A 24,350-nucleotide genomic window follows, 5' to 3' on the forward strand; every position below is an offset into this window, starting at 1 on the left:
TTCTGCCTCCTTCGCTCTCTCCCCTCGTGGCCTCTTTCTGCCTCCTTCGCTCTCTCCTCTCGTGGCCTCTTTCTGCCTCCTTCGCTCTCTCCTCTCGTGGCCTCTTTCAGCCTCCGTCGCTCTCTCCTCTCGTGGCCTCTTTCTGCCTCCGTCGCTCTCTCCTCTCGTGGCCTCTTTCAGCCTCCGTCGCTCTCTCCTCTCGTGGCCTCTTTCAGCCTCCGTCGCTCTCTCCTCTCGTGGCCTCTTTCTGCCTCCGTCGCTCTCTCCTCTCGTGGCCTCTTTCAGCCTCCGTCGCTCTCTCCTCTTGTGGCCTCTTTCTGCCTCCGTCGCTCTCTCCCTCCGTGGCCTCTTTCTTCCTCTGTCGCCCTCTCCCCTCGTGGCCTCTTTCTGCCTCCGTCGCCCTCTCCCCTCGTGGCCTCTTTCTGCCTCCGTCGCTCTCTCCTCTCGTGGCCTCTTTCTGCCTCCTTCGCTCTCTCCTCTCGTGGCCTCTTTCTGCCTCCTTCGCTCTCTCCCCTCGTGGCCTCTTTCTGCCTCCTTCGCTCTCTCCCCTCGTGGCCTCTTTCTGCCTCCTTCGCTCTCTCCTCTCGTGGCCTCTTTCTGCCTCCTTCGCTCTCTCCTCTCGTGGCCTCTTTCTGCCTCCGTCGCTCTCTCCCGTCGTGGCCTCTTTCTGCCTCCGTCGCTCTCTCCCCTCGTGGCCTCTTTCAGCCTCCGTCGCTCTCTCCCCTCGTGGCCTCTTTCAGCCTCCGTCGCTCTCTCCCCTCTTGGCCTCTTTCAGCCTCCGTCGCTCGCTCCCCTCGTGGCCTCTTTCTGCCTCCGTCGCTCTCTCCCCTCGTGGCCTCTTTCTGCCTCCGTCGCTCTCCCCCTCGTGGCCTCTTTCAGCCTCCGTCGCTCTCTCCCCTCTTGGCCTCTTTCTGCCTCCTTCGCTCTCTCCCCCCATGGCCTCTTCTCTTGCCCTTTTCTTACCGCTGTAGAATCCGCACAATGGGCACAGGGCGCGAGAGTTCCGTTACTGAAGAGTCACGTGACGGCGGACGCCGGGAGCCTGACGTCACACCCCCGGTTTAGCATACCCGGACGCCTACTCCTCGGGTTGTGACGTCACAGACGGCCTGGAACACGTGATCTGCTCCCGCCTCTCGCGGCCGCTCAGGACACACTGGCTTCGCGGGCATCGCGTTTTGTGCTCTGCTGACCCTCCTGACGCCCCGTAGCGCGTGTCTACCGCCAACCCCGCCCCCCTTCCTCCCGCAGGTCCCGCCTCCGTGACGTCACACACCCGTAGCCATGGCCGCCGCTAGCTCCGAGCCTCAGCCTTCCTCAGCCGGGAGCCCCTCGCAGGCCGCAGCCCCGGAGCCGCCAGAAGAGGAGGCCGCGGGCCGTGTGGAGGACGATGAGGAGGATGACGAGGAAGAGGAGGAGGACGAGGAGAGCGGCGGCTGCTCCGAGCGCTCGGACAGCCCGGCCGGGAGCAGCCTGGACGGGGAGCGGGGGAGCAGCCGGCCGGAGGACGGGCCCAGCCCCGGGAGCAGCGCGCCCAGCACCGCCGGCAGCAGCACGGCCGGGAGCAGCTCCGGGGCCGACGACGGCTACAGCAGCGCGGGCCCGAGCGGCCGCAGAACCAGCCTGGAGGGCGACGGGGAGCCGCTGAGCAGGATGGACTCCGAGGACAGGTGAGCCCCGCGGGGGAGGAGCCACGGGGGAGAGGGGAGGAGCTGCAGAGCAGGATGGACTCCGAGGACAGGTGAGGACCACGGGGGAGGAGCCACAGGGGAGAGGGGAGGAGCCGCTGAGCAGGATGAACTCAGAGGACCGTGGGGGAGGAGCCGCTGAGCAGGATGAACTCAGAGGACAGGTGAGCCCCGCGGGGGAGGAGCCACGGGGGAGAGGGGAGGAGCCGCTGAGCAGGATGGACTCCGAGGACAGGTGAGCCCCGCGGGGGAGGAGCCACGGGGGAGAGGGGAGGAGCCGCTGAGCAGGATGGACTCCGAGGACAGGTGAGCCCCGCGGGGGAGGAGCTGCAGAGCAGGATGGACTCCGAGGACAGGTGAGGACCACGGGGGAGGAGCCATGGGGGAGGGGGGAGGAGCCGCTGAGCAGGATGGACTCCGAGCACAGGTGAGCCCCGCGGGGGAGGAGCCACGGGGAAGGAGGGAGGAGCTGCTGAGCAGGATGGACTCCGAGGACAGGTGAGCCCCGCGGGGGAGGAGCCACGGGGAAGGAGGGAGGAGCCGCTGAGCAGGATGGACTCCAAGCACAGGTGAGCCCCGCGGGGGAGGAGCCACGGGGGAGAGGGGAGGAGCCGCTGAGCAGGATGGACTCCGAGGACAGGTGAGCCCCGCGGGGGAGGAGCCATGGGGGAGAGGGGAGGAGCCGCTGAGCAGGATGAACTCAGAGGACCGTGGGGGAGGAGCCGCTGAGCAGGATGGACTCCGAGGACAGGTGAGCCCCGCGGGGGAGGAGCCACGGGGGAGAGGGGAGGAGCCGCTGAGCAGGATGGACTCTGAGGACAGGTGAGCCCCGCGGGGGAGGAGCCATGGGGAGAGGGGAGGAGCCGCTGAGCAGGATGGACTCCGAGCACAGGTGAGCCCCGCGGGGGAGGAGCCATGGGGGAGAGGGGAGGAGCCGCTGAGCAGGATGGACTCCGAGCACAGGTGAGCCCCGCGGGGGAGGAGCCACGGGGAAGGAGGGAGGAGCCGCTGAGCAGGATGGACTCCGAGCACAGGTGAGCCACGGGGGAGAGGGGAGGAGCCGCTGAGCAGGATGGACTCCGAGGACAGGTGAGCCCCGCGGGGGAGGAGCCACGGGGGAGAGGGGAGGAGCCGCTGAGCAGGATGGACTCCGAGGACAGGTGAGCCCCGCGGGGGAGGAGCCACGGGGGAGAGGGGAGGAGCCGCTGAGCAGGATGGACTCCGAGGACAGGTGAGCCCCGCGGGGGAGGAGCCATGGGGGAGGGGGGAGGAGCCGCTGAGCAGGATGGACTCCGAGCACAGGTGAGCCCCGCGGGGGAGGAGCCATGGGGGAGAGGGGAGGAGCCGCTGAGCAGGATGGACTCCGAGGACAGGTAAGGACCGCGGGGGAGGAGCCACGGGGGAGAGGGGAGGAGCTGCAGAGCAGGATGGACTCCGAGGACAGGTGAGCCCCGCGGGGGAGGAGCCATGGGGGAGAGGGGAGGAGCCGCTGAGCAGGATGGACTCCGAGCACAGGTGAGCCCCGCGGGGGAGGAGCCATGGGGGAGAGGGGAGGAGCCGCTGAGCAGGATGAACTCCGAGCACAGGTGAGCCCCGCGGGGAGGAGCCATGGGGGAGAGGGGAGGAGCCGCTGAGCAGGATGGACTCCGAGCACAGGTGAGCCCCGCGGGGGAGGAGCCACGGGGAAGGAGGGAGGAGCCGCTGAGCAGGATGGACTCCGAGCACAGGTGAGCCCCGCGGGGGAGGAGCCACAGGGGAGAGGGGAGGAGCCGCTGAGCAGGATGGACTCCGAGGACAGGTGAGCCCCGCGGGGGAGGAGCCACGGGGAAGGAGGGAGGAGCCGCTGAGCAGGATGGACTCCAAGCACAGGTGAGCCCCGCGGGGGAGGAGCCACGGGGGAGAGGGGAGGAGCCGCTGAGCAGGATGGACTCCGAGGACAGGTGAGCCCCGCGGGGGAGGAGCCATGGGGAGAGGGGAGGAGCCGCTGAGCAGGATGAACTCAGAGGACCGTGGGGGAGGAGCCGCTGAGCAGGATGGACTCCGAGGACAGGTGAGCCCCGCGGGGGAGGAGCCACGGGGGAGAGGGGAGGAGCCGCTGAGCAGGATGGACTCTGAGGACAGGTGAGCCCCGCGGGGGAGGAGCCATGGGGAGAGGGGAGGAGCCGCTGAGCAGGATGGACTCCGAGCACAGGTGAGCCCCGCGGGGGAGGAGCCATGGGGGAGAGGGGAGGAGCCGCTGAGCAGGATGGACTCCGAGCACAGGTGAGCCCCGCGGGGGAGGAGCCACGGGGAAGGAGGGAGGAGCCGCTGAGCAGGATGGACTCCGAGCACAGGTGAGCCACGGGGGAGAGGGGAGGAGCCGCTGAGCAGGATGGACTCCGAGGACAGGTGAGCCCCGCGGGGGAGGAGCCACGGGGGAGAGGGGAGGAGCCGCTGAGCAGGATGGACTCCGAGGACAGGTGAGCCCCGCGGGGGAGGAGCCACGGGGGAGAGGGGAGGAGCCGCTGAGCAGGATGGACTCCGAGGACAGGTGAGCCCCGCGGGGGAGGAGCCACGGGGGAGAGGGGAGGAGCCGCTGAGCAGGATGGACTCCGAGGACAGGTGAGCCCCGCGGGGGAGGAGCCACGGGGAAGGAGGGAGGAGCCGCTGAGCAGGATGGACTCCAAGCACAGGTGAGCCCCGCGGGGGAGGAGCCACGGGGGAGAGGGGAGGAGCCGCTGAGCAGGATGGACTCCGAGGACAGGTGAGCCCGCGGGGGAGGAGCCATGGGGGAGAGGGGAGGAGCCGCTGAGCAGGATGAACTCAGAGGACCGTGGGGGAGGAGCCGCTGAGCAGGATGGACTCCGAGGACAGGTGAGCCCCGCGGGGGAGGAGCCACGGGGGAGAGGGGAGGAGCCGCTGAGCAGGATGGACTCCGAGGACAGGTGAGCCCCCGCGGGGGAGGAGCCATGGGGGAGAGGGGAGGAGCCGCTGAGCAGGATGGACTCCGAGGACAGGTGAGCCCCGCGGGGGAGGAGCCACGGTGGAGAGGGGAGGAGCTGCTGAGCAGGATGGACTCCGAGGACAGGTGAGCACCGCGGGGGAGTAGCCACGGGGAAGGAGGGAGGAGCCGCTGAGCAGGATGGACTCCGAGGACAGGTGAGGACCGTGGGGGAGGAGCTACGGGGGAGGGGGAGGAGCCGCTGAGCAGGATGGACTCCGAGGACAGGTGAGGACCGTGGGGGAGGAGCCACGGGGAAGGAGGGAGGAGCCGCTGAGCAGGATGGACTCTGAGGACAGGTGAGGACCGCGAGGGAGCAGCCGCTGAGCAGAATGGACTCCGAGGACAGGTGAGGACTGCGGGGGAGGAGCCATGGGGAAGGAGGGAGGAGCCACAGAGGGAGAGGAGGAGCCGCTGAGCAGGATGGCCTCCGAGGACAGATGAGCACCGCGGGGGAGGAGCCATGGGGGAGGAGGGAGGAGCCGCTGAGCAGGATGGACTCCAAGGACAGGTGAGTGCCACGGGGGAGGGGAGGAGCCGCTGAGTAGGATGGACTCCGAGGACAGATGAGGACCACGGGGAGGAGCCACGGGGGAGGGGAGGAGCCGCTGAGCAGGATGGACTCCAAGGACAGGTGAGGACCGCGGGGGAGGACCTCCTGGGGAAAGTGGGAGGGGTGACTATACAGGTCCTGACTCCTTCCTGACCCCGCCCATAGTCCGTGGCTCCGCCCCTTCTCGGGGAGGTGGGCTGCTCCTGGCAGGTGTGTGACCCTCTTGTCTCCGCAGTATCAGCAGCACCCTGATGGACGTGGACAGCACCATCTCCAGCGGACGCTCCACTCCGGCCATGATGAACGGGCAAGGCTTAACTGCTGCCGCCGGCAAGAGCCTGTCCTACACCTGCTGCTGGGACCAGTGCGGGACCTGCTTCTCCTCCAGCCCCGACCTGGCCGAGCACCTCCGCAGCCTGCACGTGGATGGCCAGCGCGGAGGGGTACTGCCTGCACCCCGCTATCCCCTCGTTTGCCTGCCTGCACCCCGTTATCCCCCCCCCCGTTTGCCTGCCTGTACCCCGCTATCCCCCCGTTTGCCTGCCTGCACCCCGTTATCCCCCCCGTTTGCCTGCCTGCGCCCCGCTATCCCCCCCCGTTTGCCTGCCTGCCCCCCGCTATCCCCCCCGTTTGCCTGCCTGCACCGCGCTATCCCCCCCGTGTGCCTGCCTGCACCCCGCTATCCCCCGTTTGCCTGCCTGCACCCCGCTATCCCCCCTGCCTGCCTGCACCCTGCTATCTTCCCCTGCCTGCCTGCACCTCCGACATCCCCACCTGCCCCTCCTTAATCCCCTGCTCCCCCGCCTGTCCTTCTCTCTCTCTCTCTCTCTCTCTCTCTCCCCCGCCTGTCCTTCTCTCTCTCTCTCTCCCCCGCCTGTCCTTCTCTCTCTCTCTCTCCCCCGCCTGTCCTTCTCTCTCTCTCTCTCTCTCCCCCCGCCTGTCCTTCTCTCTCTCTCTCTCCCCCGCCTGTCCTTCTCTCTCTCTCTCTCCCCCGCCTGTCCTTCTCTCTCTCTCTCTCCCCCGCCTGTCCTTCGCTCTCTCTCTCTCTCTCCCCCGCCTGTCCTTCGCTCTCTCTCTCTCTCCCCTCGCCTGTCCTTCGCTCTCTCTCTCTCTCTCTTGCTCCCCCTCGCCTGTCCTTCGCTCTCTCTCTCTCTTGCTCCCCCTCGCCTGTCCTTCGCTCTCTCTCTCTCTCTTGCTCCCCCTCGCCTGTCCTTCGCTCTCTCTCTCTCTTGCTCCCCCTCGCCTGTCCTTCGCTCTCTCTCTCTCTCTTGCTCCCCCTCGCCTGTCCTTCGCTCTCTCTCTCTCTCTTGCTCCCCCTCGCCTGTCCTTCGCTCTCTCTCTCTCTTGCTCCCCCTCGCCTGTCCTTCGCTCTCTCTCTCTCTTGCTCCCCCTCGCCTGTCTTTCTGTCTCGCTCCCCTCCCGCCTTTCTTCATATTGAGCTGTGTGTTGCAGGTTTTCGTTTGTTTCTGGAAGGGATGTAAGGTGTATAACCGGCCGTCCACCAGTCAGAGCTGGCTGCAGCGCCACATGCTGACCCACAGCGGGGACAAGCCCTTCAAGGTAAGATGACGCGGACCACCCAATGTTATACTGGTCCCAGCTCCACAGCACCGAATCCCCAGCAACGCCTACGCATAGGTTATATGTGCACTCACTACTAGGGGATCTCACAGTGTATACAGCCCCCATAGAGATACATTATACATTCTACCTGCAGTCACCACTAGAGGGAGCTCACAGCACACAGTGTATACAGCTCCCATAGAGATACATTATACATGCTACCTGCAGTCACCACTAGGAGGCGCTCACAACACACAGTGTATACAGCTCCCATAGAGATACATTACACATTCTACCTGCAGTCACCACAATGGGGAGCTCAGAGCACACAGTGTATACAGCTCCCATAGAGATACATTATACATTCTAACTGCAGTCACCACTAGGGGGAGCTCACAGCACACAGTGTATACAGCCCCCATAGAGATACATTATACATTCTACCTGCAGTCACCACTAGGGGGAGCTCACAGCACACAGTGTATACAGCTCCCATAGAGATACATTATACATTCTACCTGCAATCACCACTAGGGGGAGCTCACAGCGCACAGTGTATACAGCTCCCATAGAGATACATTATACATTCTACCTGCAGTCACCACTAGGGGGAGCTCACAGCACACAGTGTATACAGTTCATATAGAGATACATTATACATTCTACCTCCAGTCACCACTAGGAGGAGCTCACAGCGCACAGTGTATACAGCTCCCATAGAGAGATACATTACACATGACAGCAGAACCTCCTGAGTACCTGATACAGTGGGGGTGAGTGAGGGCCCGTCGGGTGTTACAGAAGTGACTGTGGCTGGCGCTTTAGATCTATGTGAGACATCGAGCACAGCACATATTTCTCATCCAGCATTACACCTCCGCACAGTCCACCGCTCGTGCACACCTCCTCCACCCTCTCCGCACAGCACATGTTTCTCATCCAGCATTACACCTCTGCACAGTCCACCGCTCGTGCACACCTCCTCCACCCTCTCAGCACAGCACATTTCTCATTGTCTTGCTAAATTTTACTAAAAAGGGGGCTGAAAGCCCGTACTTACGAAGCGCTCACTGATATCCTAATCAGGCACGAATACTAATATTCTTTATAGCAAGATACTATTTATTTTAATAGCACATGAATAGGTAATGGTACATAGGCATTTAGAGCTATAGTCATAGAATCTTATACAATAACAGAAATATGCATCAACATTACCGTTTGTTGTAGCAATCCTTTCACATCGGAGGGAACTCGATTTAATGATAAGGGAACAACATGGCATCTTGCATCACAGGAGCAGTGCGTACACTTCAATGTCCTGGAAGGTTTCCCCTAACATTAAGCAAGTCCGGTGTAATTTTATAGGAAAACTTTGTAGGTTGTGTTTAAATGGTCACCAGCATGTGACAGCTGAGTCATGTTCATGTAACTTGACCACAAACTGCTGTAGGCACCAGCAGCTTCCTGCACATTTACTTGTACATCCTGCCAGTTGACAACTGACCGACCACAGTTGACCATAGTGTTAGTGAAATATTGCAATGAGCCGTAAATTTCATATGCAAGCTTCCTTAAACCTGTCTTTAAGCCAACCACAAATTTCCGGTAAGTGGAACTGTAAATGTTACTTCCTTATTATCTTAAAATCTGTTTGACATGAATTCTTTGGTCATCATAGTGAAATTGGTTATCCAGAGGACATCTCTTTGATACTGAATTATTGATAGGTCAAATAATATCTGGGATCACTCCTATCTTTTGATTATGATCCCTATCTAAATCACATTCAGTCTTCAGTCATATCACATTGGTATCACAATCGGTCCTTGATCCCAGGGATTATTTTCCATCATCAGTATTCCACTAGAGGAAGATCACTCGGAATATACCATGACCAAGAAATATCGTTTGCCACAAATTTTGTTTTCTTGGTTTGTTTAAATAAACGTTGAATCACAAATATAATCACTTTCACTACTATGTATATTAAAACTAAAAGCAATATTATCTGAAAAGCTCCCTTGAATATCATGTGTTTTGGCATTTGCTTGATATGCAAAGGAATCATTACACATTACATTTCCCGATATGTTACTACAAGTTTCACTAGACCCATTTATGAACATATTGGCATAAGGCCATAACATATCATGAATTGTCCTTTCCACTAAGCTGGGTTTAAAAGCATCTACAGTATTTATAGCTGTCCCAAAACTTATTTTTATATTCCCCATAGGGATGAATCTCAGGTTAGTCAGTCCAGTCTTATATCTTAGTACCCAAATTCCTCCCTTAAAAGCCAGATATTGCAAATTGGTGACTGTTGCATTCAAATTGCCTTGCCACCATGGAAGATTGATCCATCCCACTATGGAAATGGGTACTGTAGTATTCTATAGACGAACACTTCGAGTGTCTTTATCAGCAAGATGATCAGAACAACTTTTCTACTTTAAGATTTCCTCCATCGATACCGGGACATCCAGATAAGGGATACTGGTGGCTGTAACCGAAGAATGTGTACAGATCCAGCAATCTGTGTGTTGAAAATGTGATGATGCATCAGAAATTCATTCGCCACAGGTTCCTCCTGATGTAGACTTGTCCATCCAACGACCAGAGAGGCAAACATCAAACACAGGAATTTCCCCATCTCATCACTATCGAGCTCTTCCCGGTAACCGATACCATGGATTCCGCTTATTTACAACACCTTCTGCAAATAAAGATACACTATTATTCTCATAAATAACATTTTTCTTGGACATATTCCCACTTCTCCACTCCTGGTCTCATCAGGAGAGTACGATCTTTTCCGACCGCTATTACCGCTGTCTCTGAGGGCGGTCCTTGGAGGTTTTGAATCCATATTTCTTCGGCGCTCCATTGGGAGACCCAGACGATTGGGTGTATAGCACTGCCTCCGGAGGCCACACAAAGCATTACACTAAAAAGTGTAAGGCCCCTCCCCTTCTGGCTATACACCCCCAGTGGGATCACTGGCTCACCAGTTTTCTGCTTTGTGCGAAGGAGGTCAGACATCCACGCATAGCTCCACTGTTTAGTCAGCAGTAGCTGCTGACTATGTCGGATGGAAGAAAAGAGGGCCCATGTGGGGCCCCCAGCATGCTCCCTTCTTACCCCACTTGTGGTTTGTAAGGTTGAGGTACCCATTGCGGGTACAGAGGCTGGAGCCCACATGCTGTTTTCCTTCCCCATCCCCCTGAGGGGCTCTGAGGAAGTGGGATCTTACCGGCCCCCAAGCCCTGAGGCCGGGCTCCATCCACAGACCCAGTGAACCTGCTGGATACGGAGCTGGGTACCGTTCAGGGACAAGGCCCTGCAACTTTCAGGTACTCTGTGTCCCCGTACAGACAGGCACGCACACGCCAGACTTGCTGGGTGTGTTAGTGCGCCGGGGACAGTAGCGCTGCACGCTGGGGTTTGAGTCACAGCAGCTTAGCTGTGTGACTTCATGTGCTGGGAACTACCGCGCCGGCCACTCTCAGAGCGGCGGCGCGGCTGGGACTTGTAGTGCGCCGGGGACTTAGCGCCGACCGCGCTTTTACGGCGGCGGCGCTTATAAATTTAGTCCCCGGCTTTTGCGGCCTAGCTCCGCTTCGTTCCCGCCCCCTCCCTGTCAATCAGGGAATGGGACAGACGCTGTGCAATCGTCAGTGCCGAGGGCTGGAGCCTTATTTACATGCTCCAGCCCTCTCACTAGGCACAGTGGGACGCAGGTTTCCCGCTTTTGGTCTGAGCACGCCCAGGGCCCGCCCCCCCCTCCACAGGACGCCGGCAGCCATTCCTGCATGCAGTCTGGCTGGAGGACGGACACAGGCTCTGGGAGACCCAGACTAGGGATTTCTGGCGACCACACACCCGCGTTTAGCGGGCGGTAAGCAGCACATTAGTGCTGGCCCCACTAGTGCCACAGTGTTGTATTGGTGTACTTTTTCCTGTACCAGATATATATATATATATACTGCACTGTACGGTCGCTTCTTGGCTGTATACCCCTATATTGCTCTGAGGAGACAGCAACATGTCATCCACAAAACGCAAGGGTGCCAATGCACGGGCTGTATACACTGCTTGTACAGCATGTGGGGCTAATCTACCAGCAGGCTCCAACGACTCTCATTGTGTGCAATGTTCAGTCCCAGTGGCACTTCGTCAGCCAGAGCCTATGGTGGTGGTAGCCCAGGCAGAGACGCCTGTGAACCCTGCCCCGGTGACGGGGACAGAATTTGCAGTCTTTGCTGATAAAATGTCTGTGACTATGACAAAAATCCTGGAGACCTTGCAGTCCAGGCCAGTTGCTCAGACCATGGACACTGCTGTGTCTATGTTCCCCGGTCCCCCTCAGTTGGAACTAATCCGTACTTCAAGGGGGTCCCAGGCATCACAGGCTGAGGGCTCTGACTCTGATGACAGTCCCAGGCCGCCTAAGCGAGCTCGCTGGGAGAGACCCTCCACGTCATCACGCGGGTCAGGGTCTCAGCGAGAAGGGTCTCTATATGATGAGACAGAGGTGGGTGATCAGGAGTCTGGTCCTGACACCGCACTCAATTTGGATACGCCAGATGGTGACGCCATGGTAAATGACCTTATAGCGGCCATCAATAGGCTGTTGGATATTTCTCCCCCAGCCCCTTCAGCAGAGGAGGCAGCTGCCCAGCAGGAGAAATTCCATTTCCTGTATCCCAAGCGTAAATTGAGTACTTTTCTGGACCACTCTGACTTCAGAGAATCAATCCAGAAACACCATGCTTATCCGGACAAGCGTTTTTCCAATTGTCTGAAGGATACACGTTATCCCTTTCCCCCTGACGTGGTCAAACGCTGGACCCAGTGTCCAAAAGTGGACCCTCCAATATCCAGGCTTGCAGCTAGATCCATAGTTGCAATGGAGGATGGGGCTTCACTTAAAGATGCCAATGACAGACAGATGGACCTTTGGTTGAAATCTGTCTATGAAGCTATTGGCGCGTCGTTTGCTCCAGCATTCGCGGCCGTGTGGGCGCTCCAAGCTATTTCAGCTGGTTTGGCACAGGTGGACTCTTTCTTAAGTCCAGCAGTGCCGCAAGTGGCGTCCTTAACTACGCAAATGACTGCGTTTGCGACCTACGCTATCAATGCGGTACTAGACTCTACGAGCCGTACCTCAATGGCATCCGCCAACTCTGTAGTTTTGCGCAGAGCCTTGTGGTTAAAAGAATGGAAAGCAGATTCTGCTTCTAAAAAATGTTTAACCAGCTTGCCATTATCTGGAGACAGACTGTTTGGTGAGCAATTGGCGGAAATCATTAAACAGTCCAAAGGTAAGGACTCTTCCTTACCCCAGCCCAGATCAAGCAAACCTCAACAGAGGAAGTGGCAGTCAAAGTTTCGGTCCTTTCGAGGCTCGGGCAAGCCCCAATTCTCCTCGTCCAAAGGGACTCAGAAAGAGCAAAGGAGCTCTGATTCCTGGCGGACTCACTCACGCCCCAAGAAAGCAACCGGAGGTACCGCTTCCAAGGCGGCTGCCTCATGACTTTCGGCCGCCTCCCTCCGCATCCTCGGTCGGTGGCAGGCTCTCCCGCTTTTGCGACATTTGGCTGCCACAGGTCAAAGACCGGTGGGTAACAGACATTTTGTCTCACGGGTACAGGATAGAGTTCAGTTCTCGTCCTCCGCCTCGGTTCTTCAGAACTTCCCCACATCCCGACCGAGCAGATGCCCTTCTGCAGGCGGTGCATTCTCTAAGAGCAGAAGGAGTGGTGGTCCCTGTTCCTCTTCGGGAACAAGGACAAGGTTTTTACTCCAATCTCTTTGTGGTGCCAAAAAAGGACGGCTCATTCCGTCCTGTTCTGGACCTAAAACTGCTCAACAAGCATGTGAACGCCAGGTGGTTCCGGATGGAATCCCTCCGCTCAGTCATTGCCTCAATGTCTCAAGGAGATTTCCTAGCATCAATAGACATCAAAGATGCTTATCTCCACGTGCCGATTGCTACAGAGCACCAACGCTTTCTACGCTTCGTGATAGGAGACGACCATCTTCAGTTCGTAGCTCTGCCATTTGGTCTGGCGACAGCCCCACGGGTGTTCACCAAGGTCATGGCGGCAGTGGTAGCAGTCTTGCACTCTCAGGGACACTCTGTGATCCCTTACTTGGACGATCTACTTGTCAAGGCACCCTCTCAGGAGGCATGCCAACTCAGCCTGAATGTTGCACTGGAGACTCTCCAGACGTTCGGGTGGATCATCAACTTCTCAAAGTCAACTCTGTTACCGACCCAATCACTGACGTATCTTGGCATGGAGTTTCATACTCTCTCAGCGATAGTGAAGCTTCCGCTGGACAAGCAGCGGTCACTACAGACTGGGGTGCAGGCTCTCCTTCAAAGTCAGTCGTACTCCTTAAGACGCCTCATGCACTTCCTCGGGAAGATGGTGGCGGCAATGGAGGCGGTTCCGTTTGCGCAGTTTCATCTGCGCCCACTTCAATGGGACATTCTCCGCCAATGGGACGGGAAGTCAACATCCCTGGACAGGAAAGTCTCCCTTTCCCAGACGGCCAAGGACTCTCTGCAGTGGTGGCTTCTTCCCACCTCATTATCACAGGGAAGATCCTTCCTACCACCGTCCTGGGCGGTGGTCACGACAGACGCGAGTCTGTCAGGGTGGGGAGCAGTTTTTCTTCAGCGCTCTATTGGGAGACCCAGACGATTGGGGTATAGCTACTGCCCTCTGGAGGCCACACAAAGCACTACATTAAAAGTGCAAGGCCCCTCCCCCTCTGGCTATACCCCCCCCGTGATATCACGGGTTCTCCAGTTTTAGCTTTGTGTGCGAAGGAGGTCAGACATTCCATGCATAGCTCCACAGATTTTAGTCAGCAGTAGCTGCTGACTGTTTCGGATGGAAGAAAAGAGGACACATATAGTGTCCCCAGCATGCTCCCTTCTCACCCCTGGATGGTGTTGTAAGGTTGAGGTACCTATTGCTGGTACAGGGCTGGAGCCTGACATGCTGTTTTCCTTCCACATCCCCTGGTAGGGCTCTGTGGAAGTGGGATCCTGCCGGCCTCTCAGCTCTGATGCCGGGCTCCATCCACAGACCCATTAGAACCTGATGGAGACGGAGCAGGAGTACGATCAGGGACAGGCCCTGCATCATACAGGTACTCTGTGTCCCCGGCAGGCACAGACACACTCCGGGCTGGCTGGGTGTTGTAGTGCGCCGGGGACCGCAACGTGGAGTTGGTGTCCCTACAGATTACTGGGGGATTGTTTGTGTTTGGGAACGCAGCGCCGACCCCCTCTGGACCGGGCGGCGCTGCTGTGACTTGTGGTGCGCCGGGGATCCGCCGTCCGCGCTTTTACGGCGGCGGCGGTTATAAATTTAGTCCCCGGCTTTTTGGGCCTAGGACGCCGGCAGCTCCGTTTCGTTCCCGCCCCCACCCTGTCATTCAGGGTAGGGGAGAGACGCTGTTCGCTAGCAGCGACGAGGGTTGGAGCCTGTTTTACATGCTCCAGCCCTCTCACTTGGCACAGAGGGAAGCAGGCTTCCCGCTCTTGGCCAGGAACGCCCAGGGCCCGCCCCCCTTCCTCTCTCGAGACGCCGGCAGCCATTACATGCATGCCTGGCTGGAGGAAGGACGCAAGGCTCTGGGAGACCTGGACTAGGGGCTATCTGGCGACCACACACCCGCTTTTTAAGCGGGCGGTAAGCGATTTTTCTGTGCTGGTCCCTCTAGTGCCTCACTGTGTATCAGTGTACTGGGTACAGATATATAGATATTGTATTTCTTGCACTGTGAGGTGCGCTTCTGGCTGCATATCCCAGATCGCTCTGTGGAAGCAGCAACATGTCATCCTCAAAACGCAAGGCGGCCAAGGCAAAAAGGGCTGTGTATACTGCGTGTGCTGCATGTGGGGCTAATCTACCAGCAGGCTCCGATGACCCCCATTGTGTGCAATGCTCCGACCCGGTGCTGCTTCGCCAGCCGGAGTCGGGAGAGGTAGCGACCCAGGCTGAGACGCTTGTAAGTTCTGCCCCGGTGACAGGGACGGACTTTGCAGTTTTTGCAGATAACATGTCTGTATCTATGGCAAAAATCCTTGAAACCTTGCAATCTATGCATGGGGCTCAGTCCCTGGGCACGGCGAGGCCTCTGTCCTCAGGTCCCCCTTACTTGGAATGTATCCAGCCCACAGGGGGGTCCCCGGCTTCACAGGCCGAGGATTATGACTCAGATGATGGCCCCAGCCACCCTAAGCGAGCTCGCTGGGAAAGACCCTCGACGTCTTCACACTGCTCAGGGTCTCAGCGCAATCAGTCTCCCTGTGATGTGTCTGATGAGAGTGATCAGGAATCCACTCCTGGAACCCCTCTCAACCTGGATACCCCGGATGGGGATGCCATGGTAAACGACCTTATCTCAGCCATCAATAGGCTGTTGGATATTTCTCCCCCAGCCCCTTCAGCAGAAGAGGCGGCTGCGGAGCAGGAAAAGTTTCGTTTCCTTTATCCCAAGCGTAAATTGAGTGCTTTGTTAGATCACTCTGACTTCAGGGAATCAATCCAGAAGCACGACGCTCACCCAGAAAGGCGTTTCTCTAAACGATCTAAAGATACGCGTTTCCCTTTCCCCCCTGAGGTGGTCAAGCGCTGGACACAGTGTCCAAAGGTAGACCCCCCGATTTCCAAACTTGCAGCTAGATCCATAGTTGCAGTGGAGGATGGCGCTTCACTTAAAGATGCCAATGACAGACAGATGGACCTTTGGTTAAAATCTGTCTATGAAGCTATCGGCGCGTCGTTTGCTCCGGCATTCGCAGCCGTATGGGCACTCCAGGCTATTTCAGCTGGCTTAGCAAAAGTGGATGCTATCATGCATCCAGCAGTGCCGCAAGTGGCGCACCTTACCACGCAGATGTCGGCGTTTGCGTCTTACGCTATCAATGCGGTCCTAGAATCTACCAGTCGCACCTCAATGGCGTCCGCCAATTCGGTAGTTTTGCGCAGAGCCTTGTGGTTAAAGGACTGGAAAGCAGATGCTGGTTCCAAAAAATGTTTAACCAGTTTGCCTTTGTCTAGAGATAGACTGTTTGGCGAGCCATTGGCTGACATCATTAAGCAGTCCAAGGGTAAAGACTCCTCTTTACCACAACCCAGAACATCCAAACCTCAGCAGAAAAAGTGGCAGCAGAGGTTTCAGTCCTTTCGAGGTTCGGGCAAGACACCATTTACCTCGTCCAAAGGGACTCAGAGGACGCAAAGAAACTCAGATTCGTGGCGGACTCACACACGCCCCAAGAAAGCAAATGGAGGTACCGCTTCCAAAGCGGCTACCTCATGACTTCCAGCCCCCTCCCTCCGCATCGCCGGTCGGGGGCAGGCTCTCCCGCTTTTCCGGCATTTGGATGTCACAGGTCAAAGACCGGTGGGTGACGGACATTTTGTCTCGCGGGTACAGAATCGAGTTCAATTCTCGTCCTCCAGCTCGGTTCTTCAGAACCTCCCCACGTCCAGACCGAGCAGATGCTCTGCTGCAGGCGGTGGATTCCCTAAAAGCGGAAGGAGTGGTTATCCCAGTCCCTCCTCAGGAACAAGGGCAAGGGTTTTACGCCAATCTCTTTGTGGTTCCAAAAAAGGACGGCTCGTTCCGTCCTGTTCTGGACCTAAAACGGCTCAACAAACATGTGCACGCCAGGAGGTTCCGGATGGAAACCCTCCGCTCTGTCATTGCCTCAATGTCCAGAGGAGACTTCCTTGCCTCAATAGACATCAAAGATGCTTATCTCCACGTGCCAATTGCTACAGAACATCAACGTTTTCTACGTTTTGTGATAGGAGACGACCATTTTCAGTTCGTAGCTCTTCCATTTGGTCTGGCGACAGCCCCACGGGTCTTCACCAAGGTCATGGCGGCGGTGGTAGCAGTCTTGCACTCTCAGGGACACTCGGTGATCCCTTACCTAGACGACTTATTGGTCAAAGCTCCCTCTCAGGAGGCATGTCAGCACAGCCTGAATGCTACGCTGGAGACTCTACAGTCTTTCGGATGGATCATCAACTTTCCAAAGTCGATCCTATCACCGACTCAGTCACTAACGTATCTTGGCATGGAGTTTCATACTCTAGCAGCGATAGTGAAGCTTCCGCTGGACAAGCAGCGGTCACTACAGACAGGGGTGCAATCTCTTCTGCAGGGCCAGTTGCATCCCTTGCGGCGCCTCATGCATTTCCTAGGGAAGATGGTGGCAGCCATGGAAGCAGTTCCCTTTGCGCAGTTTCATCTGCGTCCACTTCAATGGGACATTCTCCGCCAATGGGACGGGAAGTCAACGTCCCTGGACAGGAAAGTCTCGCTTTCCCAGACGGCCAAAGACTCTCTACAATGGTGGCTCCTTCCCACCTCATTGTCTCAGGGAAGATCCTTCCTGCCCCCATCCTGGGCAGTAGTCACGACAGACGCGAGTCTGTCAGGGTGGGGAGCAGTATTTCTCCACCACAGGGCTCAGGGGACGTGGACTCCGCAGGAGTCCACCCTTCAGATCAATGTTCTGGAGATCAGAGCAGTGTATCTTGCTCTACTGGCCTTCCAACAGTGGCTGGAAGGAAAGCAGATCCGAATCCAATCGGACAACTCCACAGCGGTGGCATACATCAACCACCAAGGAGGGACGCGCAGTCGGCAAGCCTTCCAAGAAGTCCGGCGCATTCTAATGTGGGTGGAGGACAGAGCATCCACCATATCCGCGGTTCACATCCCAGGCGTAGAAAACTGGGAAGCAGACTTCCTCAGTCGCCAGGGCATGGACGCAGGGGAATGGTCCCTTCACCCGGACGTGTTTCAGGAAATCTGTCGCCGCTGGGGAGTGCCGGACGTCGACCTAATGGCATCCCGGCACAACAACAAGGTCCCGGCATTCATGGCGAGGTCGCGCGATCAAAGAGCTCTGGCGGCAGACGCCTTGGTTCAAGATTGGTCGCAGTTTCAGCTCCCATACGTGTTTCCGCCTCTGGCGCTCTTGCCCAGAGTGCTACGCAAGATCAGATCCGAGTGCAGCCGCGTCATACTCGTCGCTCCAGACTGGCCGAGGAGGTCGTGGTATCCGGATCTGTGGCATCTCACGATCGGTCGACCGTGGTCACTGCCAGACCGACCAGACTTACTGTCCCAAGGGCCGTTTTTCCATCAGAATTCTGCGGCCCTGAACCTGACTGTGTGGCCATTGAGTCCTGGATCCTAGCATCTGCTGGATTATCTCAGGGAGTCGTTGCCACAATGAGACAAGCTAGAAAGTCGAATTCGGCTAAGATCTACCACAGAACGTGGAAGATTTTCTTGTCCTGGTGCTCTGCTCAGGGAGTGTCTCCCTGGCCATTTGCATTGCCCAAGTTTCTTTCCTTCCTGCAATCGGGGTTAGAAAAGGGCTTGTCGCTCAGCTCCCTTAAAGGGCAAGTTTCGGCACTATCCGTGTTTTTTCAGAAGCGTCTAGCACGTCTTCCTAAGGTGCGCACGTTCCTGCAGGGGGTCTGTCATATTGTGCCCCCGTACAAGCGACCGTTAGATCCATGGGATCTGAACAGGGTACTAGTTGCTCTCCAGAAGCCGCCCTTCGAGCCTCTGAAGGAAGTTTCCTTTTCTCGGCTGTCGCAGAAAGTGGCGTTTCTTGTTGCGATCACATCGCTTCGGCGAGTGTCTGAGCTGGCAGCTCTGTCATCTAAGGCTCCCTTCCTGGTGTTCCACCAGGACAAGGTTGTGCTGCGCCCCATTCCGGAGTTTCTTCCTAAGGTCGTATCCTCTTTTCATCTTAATCAGGATATTTCCTTGCCTTCCTTTTGCCCTCATCCGGTTCACCGGTATGAAAAGGCCTTACGTTTGCTAGATCTGGTGAGAGCACTCAGAATCTACATTTCCCGCACGGCGCCCATACGCCGTGCCGATGCACTTTTCGTCCTTGTCGCTGGTCCGCGCAAGGGGTTGCAGGCTTCTAAAGCCACCCTGGCTCGATGGATCAAAGAACCAATTCTAGAGGCCTACCGTTCTGCGGGGCTTCCGGTTCCTTCAGGGCTAAAAGCCCACTCCACCAGAGCCGTGGGTGCGTCCTGGGCATTACGTCACCAGGCTTCGGCTCAACAGGTGTGCCAGGCGGCTACCTGGTCCAGTCTGCACACTTTCACCAAGCATTATCAGGTGCATACCTATGCTTCGGCGGATGCCAGCTTAGGTAGAAGAGTCCTGCAGGCGGCAGTGACACCCCCGTAGGGGAGGGCTGTTTTGCAGCTCTAACATGAGGTATTTATTTACCCACCCAGGGACAGCTTTTGGACGTCCCAATCGTCTGGGTCTCCCAATAGAGCGCTGAAGAAGAAGGGAATTTTGTTACTTACCGTAAATTCCTTTTCTTCTAGCTCTTATTGGGAGACCCAGCACCCGCCCTGTTGTCCTTCGGGATGTTTTTTTGTTGTTTGCGGGTACACATGTTGTTCATGTTGAACGGTTTTTCAGTTCTCCGATGTTATTCGGAGTTAATTTGTTTAAACCAGTTATTGGCTTCCTCCTTCTTGCTTTGGCACTAAAACTGGAGAACCCGTGATATCACGGGGGGGGTATAGCCAGAGGGGGAGGGGCCTTGCACTTTTAATGTAGTGCTTTGTGTGGCCTCCAGAGGGCAGTAGCTATACCCCAATCGTCTGGGTCTCCCAATAAGAGCTAGAAGAAAAGGAATTTACGGTAAGTAACAAAATTCCCTTCTTCTCCACCACAGGGCTCAGGGTACGTGGACCCAGCAGGAGTCCACCCTTCAGATCAATGTTCTGGAAATCAGAGCAGTGTATCTTGCCCTACAAGCCTTCCAGCAGTGGCTGGAAGGAAGGCAGATCCGAATTCAGTCGGACAACTCCACAGCGGTGGCATACATCAACCACCAAGGGGGGACACGCAGTCGGCAAGCCTTCCAGGAAGTCCGGCGGATTCTGATGTGGGTGGAAGCCACGGCCTCCACCATATCCGCAGTTCATATCCCCGGCGTAGAAAACTGGGAAGCAGACTTCCTCAGTCGCCAGGGTATGGACGCAGGGGAATGGTCCCTTCACCCGGACGTGTTTCAGGAAATCTGTCGCCGCTGGGGAAGGCCGGACGTCGACCTAATGGCGTCCCGGCACAACAACAAGGTCCCAACCTTCATGGCACGGTCTCGCGATCACAGAGCTCTGGCGGCAGACGCCTTAGTGCAAGATTGGTCGCAGTTCCAGCTACCCTATGTGTTTCCACCTCTGGCACTCTTGCCCAGAGTGCTACGCAAGATCAGATCCGACTGCAGCCGCGTCATACTCGTCGCCCCAGACTGGCCAAGGAGGGCGTGGTATCCGGATCTGTGGCATCTCACGGTCGGCCAACCGTGGGCACTACCAGACCGACCAGACTTGCTGTCCCAAGGGCCGTTTTTCCATCGGAATTCTGCGGCCCTGAACCTGACTGTGTGGCCATTGAGTCCTGGATCCTAGCGTCTTCAGGATTATCCCAAGGGGTCGTTGCCACCATGAGACAGGCTAGGAAGCCCACGTCCGCTAAGATCTACCACAGAACGTGGAGGATATTCTTATCCTGGTGCTCTGCTCAGGGAGTGTGTCCCTGGCCATTTGCATTGCCTACATTTCTTTCTTTCCTGCAATCTGGGTTAGAAAAAGGTTTGTCGCTCGGCTCCCTTAAAGGGCAAGTCTCGGCGCTATCCGTCTTTTTTCAGAAGCGTCTAGCACGACTTTCTAAGGTACGCACGTTCCTGCAGGGGGTTTGTCATATCGTACCCCCGTACAAGCGGCCGTTAGATCCATGGGATCTGAACAGGGTACTAGTTGCCCTCCAGAAGCCGCCCTTCGAGCCTCTGAGGGAGGTTTCACTTTCTAGACTATCACAGAAAGTGGCTTTTCTGGTAGCGATCACATCTCTTCGGAGAGTGTCTGAGCTAGCAGCGCTGTCATCCAAGGCTCCCTTCCTGGTCTTCCACCAGGACAAGGTAGTGCTGCGACCCATTCAGGAGTTTCTCCCGAAGGTGGTATCCTCTTTTCATCTTAATCAGGATATCTCTTTGCCTTCTTTTTGTCCTCATGCAGTTCATCGGTATGAGAAGGATTTACATTTGTTAGATCTGGTGAGAGCACTCAGAATCTACATTTCCCGCACGGCGCCCCTGCGCCGTTCGGATGCACTCTTTGTCCTTGTCGCTGGTAAGCGCAAAGGGTCGCAGGCTTCTAAGGCCACCCTGGCTCGATGGATCAAAGAACCAATTCTTGAAGCCTACCGTTCTGCTGGGCTTCCGTTTCCATCAGGGCTGAAGGCCCATTCTACCAGAGCCGTGGGTGCGTCCTGGGCATTACGACACCAGGCTACGGCTCAACAGGTGTGCCAGGCAGCTACCTGGTCGAGTCTGCACACTTTCACCAAACATTATCAGGTGCATACCTATGCTTCGGCGGACGCCAGCCTAGGTAGAAGAGTCCTGCAGGCGGCAGTTGCCTCCCCGTAGGGGAGGGCTGTCTTCGCAGCTCTGACATGAGGTATTCTTTACCCACCCAGGGACAGGTTTTGGACGTCCCAATCGTCTGGGTCTCCCAATGGAGCGCCGAAGAAGAAGGGAATTTTGTTACTTACCGTAAATTCCTTTTCTTCTAGCTCCTATTGGGAGACCCAGCACCCGCCCTGTTGTCCTTCGGGATTTTTGGTTGTTTTTCGGGTACACATGTTGTTCATGTTGAACGGTTTTCAGTTCTCCGACGTTACTTCGGAGTGAATTTGTTTAAACCAGTTCTTGGCTTTCCTCCTTCTTGCTTTTGCACTAAAACTGGTGAGCCAGTGATCCCACTGGGGGTGTATAGCCAGAAGGGGAGGGGCCTTACACTTTTTAGTGTAATTGCTTTGTGTGGCCTCCGGAGGCAGTGCTATACACCCCAATCGTCTGGGTCTCCCAATAGGAGCTAGAAGAAAAGGAATTTACGGTAAGTAACAAAATTCCCTTCTTTTGCTCCTACATTTGTAATATTAGAGTATTCAAAACCTTTAGTACCCCGTATTGTTAATTCTGCCGGGGCAGTTCCTTCTCTTATTTCAGACAAGTTTATTGGGATTATCAACATCTGAGCCACCCTCTGGTGTTTCATCAAGATCAAAGGTTCATTTCCAAAATTTAGCATCAGTACCTTGATTTCTCCCTGATAATCTGCCTCTATTACCCCTCCCACCACTATGGCTCCTTTTAACACTAAACTAGAACAAGTGGCTTTTTGACCACAATGATCCTTTGGTATCGGGCAACCCAATCCTGTTGAAATTGGTTTTACCTTACCTGGGGGTACCACGACAGTTTCCAATGTACTGAGGTCTAAACCTGCTGAATAAGGTGTCGCTCTTTCTGGTGTGCCCAAACAGCTGTACCTTGCCTAGTCAACTGTTGGACTGATTTGTCTGATGGCTGCTGCTTTATCTGCTTCTGAATTAAACAAACGTTCCAGTGAGTTAGTAGGGACATGAGCATCGACATGAAATACAGTGGTCTTGGTAGATTGAATAATCCCTTCAATGTCTTGTCACACTTCCCTGACCATCTCAGACACATTTTGCTGTTCCTCTCCCCAGTGGAACTCATATTTTTTCCTAATTACTTTGTACAAATGAGGTAACATTTGTCCCAAATGAGGGATATGTTGTCTCCAAAAATCAAACAATCCAATATAAGACTGAGTCTCCTGTTTGGATTTAGGGACCGGAAAATTAATAATTTTCTGTCTGGCATTGGGCAAGATCTCTCTGTGCCCCTTGTTCCACTGAATCCCTAGAAATGTTACCACCTGAGATGGTCCTTGAACCTTGGCATCATTGATTTCCCATCCTTTACTCCACATATGAGCAACCAGCTTTGTCAATTGATCTTTCACACTTTGCTCATCTTGTCCTTGTATCATTATATCATTGATATAATGTGAGATCTGCATTTCCTTATGACAAGACATAACCCCAAAGGAGAATTTTCCTTCGGTTAGATTAAGAGTCATCCATTTTAGGACATCAATTCCCAAAATATATTCTGGTATAGGTACTACCAGCACCGTATACTCCTTGATAGGTAAATTACCCATCTTCAAAGCTACCTGTGTCTGAACCCCGGTGATCAATTGACCACCTAGTCCAGCAATTTTTACTCGAGGTCCTTTTATTGTTTCTGGGTTTCCATGAATTAAAGTAGCCTCCGCCCCCGTGTCAATCAAAGCTGGGACTCTTTGAACATTTTCCCCTTTACAATGTATGCTAAGATTGACGTAGGGACGTTCGTCCCTTTTTATCAATAGGGGGGCTTGGCTGGCTACCTATGGTAAATCACTTCCTTCTGAACTTTCATTTACACAGACTTCAGTCTGTGTATTAGCCCTTCCTTCCGTGACCTTTGTGGCCACGGCTGCAGACAGTTCTTCCCATGGATAAACTGACTGAAAATCTTCCCAAGACACTTTCTTTGGGGTTTTTTCCCCTTTTCCCTCTGATTTCTTTACCTTGGGGGTTTTTGAGCTCCCCTCCATATTTGTAGTGGTCACTTTCTTTGTGGATAGAACTTTCTGTTTGTACAACTTCCATAATTCTCCTGTCTCCTTTCCATCAATCCTTTCCATATTGATCCCGGCTTTAAGCAAAGCCTGGAACATGTCTTTGCGAGACACTCGTGGGGCCTCCCCTACTGATTTCTCTTTCCAATTAGGATTGTTTGGCTTACTGTTACCAACATGGCCTCCAGGGGACGGTTTATCCCACTGTCCCATATCCTGTAACTCCCTCATCCTCCCTAGAACTACACCGATTGATTCTCCAGTCAGCGCTACAGTTAAGGTTAAAATAACTGATTTGTATGCTGGAGGAGCATGTTTAACCAGTCTATTTCTTATGCTGGCTGTCAATGGGTACTGGAGATAATCATCATCCATTCCCAAAAGAGGAAGAGCATTCCTCATTGCTTCTTCCTTCAGCCTTTCCATACCATCTTTTAAGGTATACCAAGGTTTATCATTGATAGGAAAGTCTGCTTCTGATGGATATTTGTCCAGGAAAGCATGGGCTAAGATTATAATTAAGTTTTGAGTACCATGCTCATTATGATCAACAAAATAATTTTTTATTGATCTCTGAATTACTGGGTCCCGAGACATGGTGACAAATTTTGCCACGTCTCCGGCGTCAAAGTGCACTCCACCTCCTCCGAGATCGTGCACCCTGACCAACCAGGGAATTTCTCCTTCTCCTGGTTTTTGTCTAAACTGTTAAAATGCTATCAACTTCTCCCTGAGAGTAATCTTCAATGATTACTCGATTTTTTACATGAGGAATCGTTCTCTCATTTATGATGGCATTACCATCTTCGTCATATTGCAGATTCCCCTGACCATCCCGGACATGTTCCCGGATGATCTCATTTTCTGTCCTCTCTAGGCGCCTCCTTACTGGATTAGCCTGAATCTTCCCTTTATGGTAATCCTCCTCATCAGATGATGAAGATGAATCCCACACATCCCCATCCCAAGTA

General features: G+C 55.5%; 1 protein-coding gene across 1 annotated transcript in view; it reads left to right on the forward strand.

Moving 5' to 3' along the window:
• The first annotated feature begins 1,133 nt into the window (after window positions 1-1,133).
• Window positions 1,134-24,350, forward strand: part of AEBP2 (AE binding protein 2) — a 46,645-nt gene continuing 23,428 nt past the window's right edge. Inside the window, exons 1-3 of the mRNA XM_075343460.1 lie at window positions 1,134-1,670; window positions 5,457-5,664; window positions 6,674-6,781. Coding sequence (XP_075199575.1) covers window positions 1,285-1,670; window positions 5,457-5,664; window positions 6,674-6,781 — 702 coding nt within the window. The 5' untranslated portion in view covers window positions 1,134-1,284. The remainder of the gene's footprint in view (window positions 1,671-5,456; window positions 5,665-6,673; window positions 6,782-24,350) is intronic.

This window comes from Anomaloglossus baeobatrachus, chromosome 4 (assembly GCF_048569485.1).
Source record: "Anomaloglossus baeobatrachus isolate aAnoBae1 chromosome 4, aAnoBae1.hap1, whole genome shotgun sequence".
NCBI lineage: Eukaryota > Metazoa > Chordata > Amphibia > Anura > Aromobatidae > Anomaloglossus > Anomaloglossus baeobatrachus.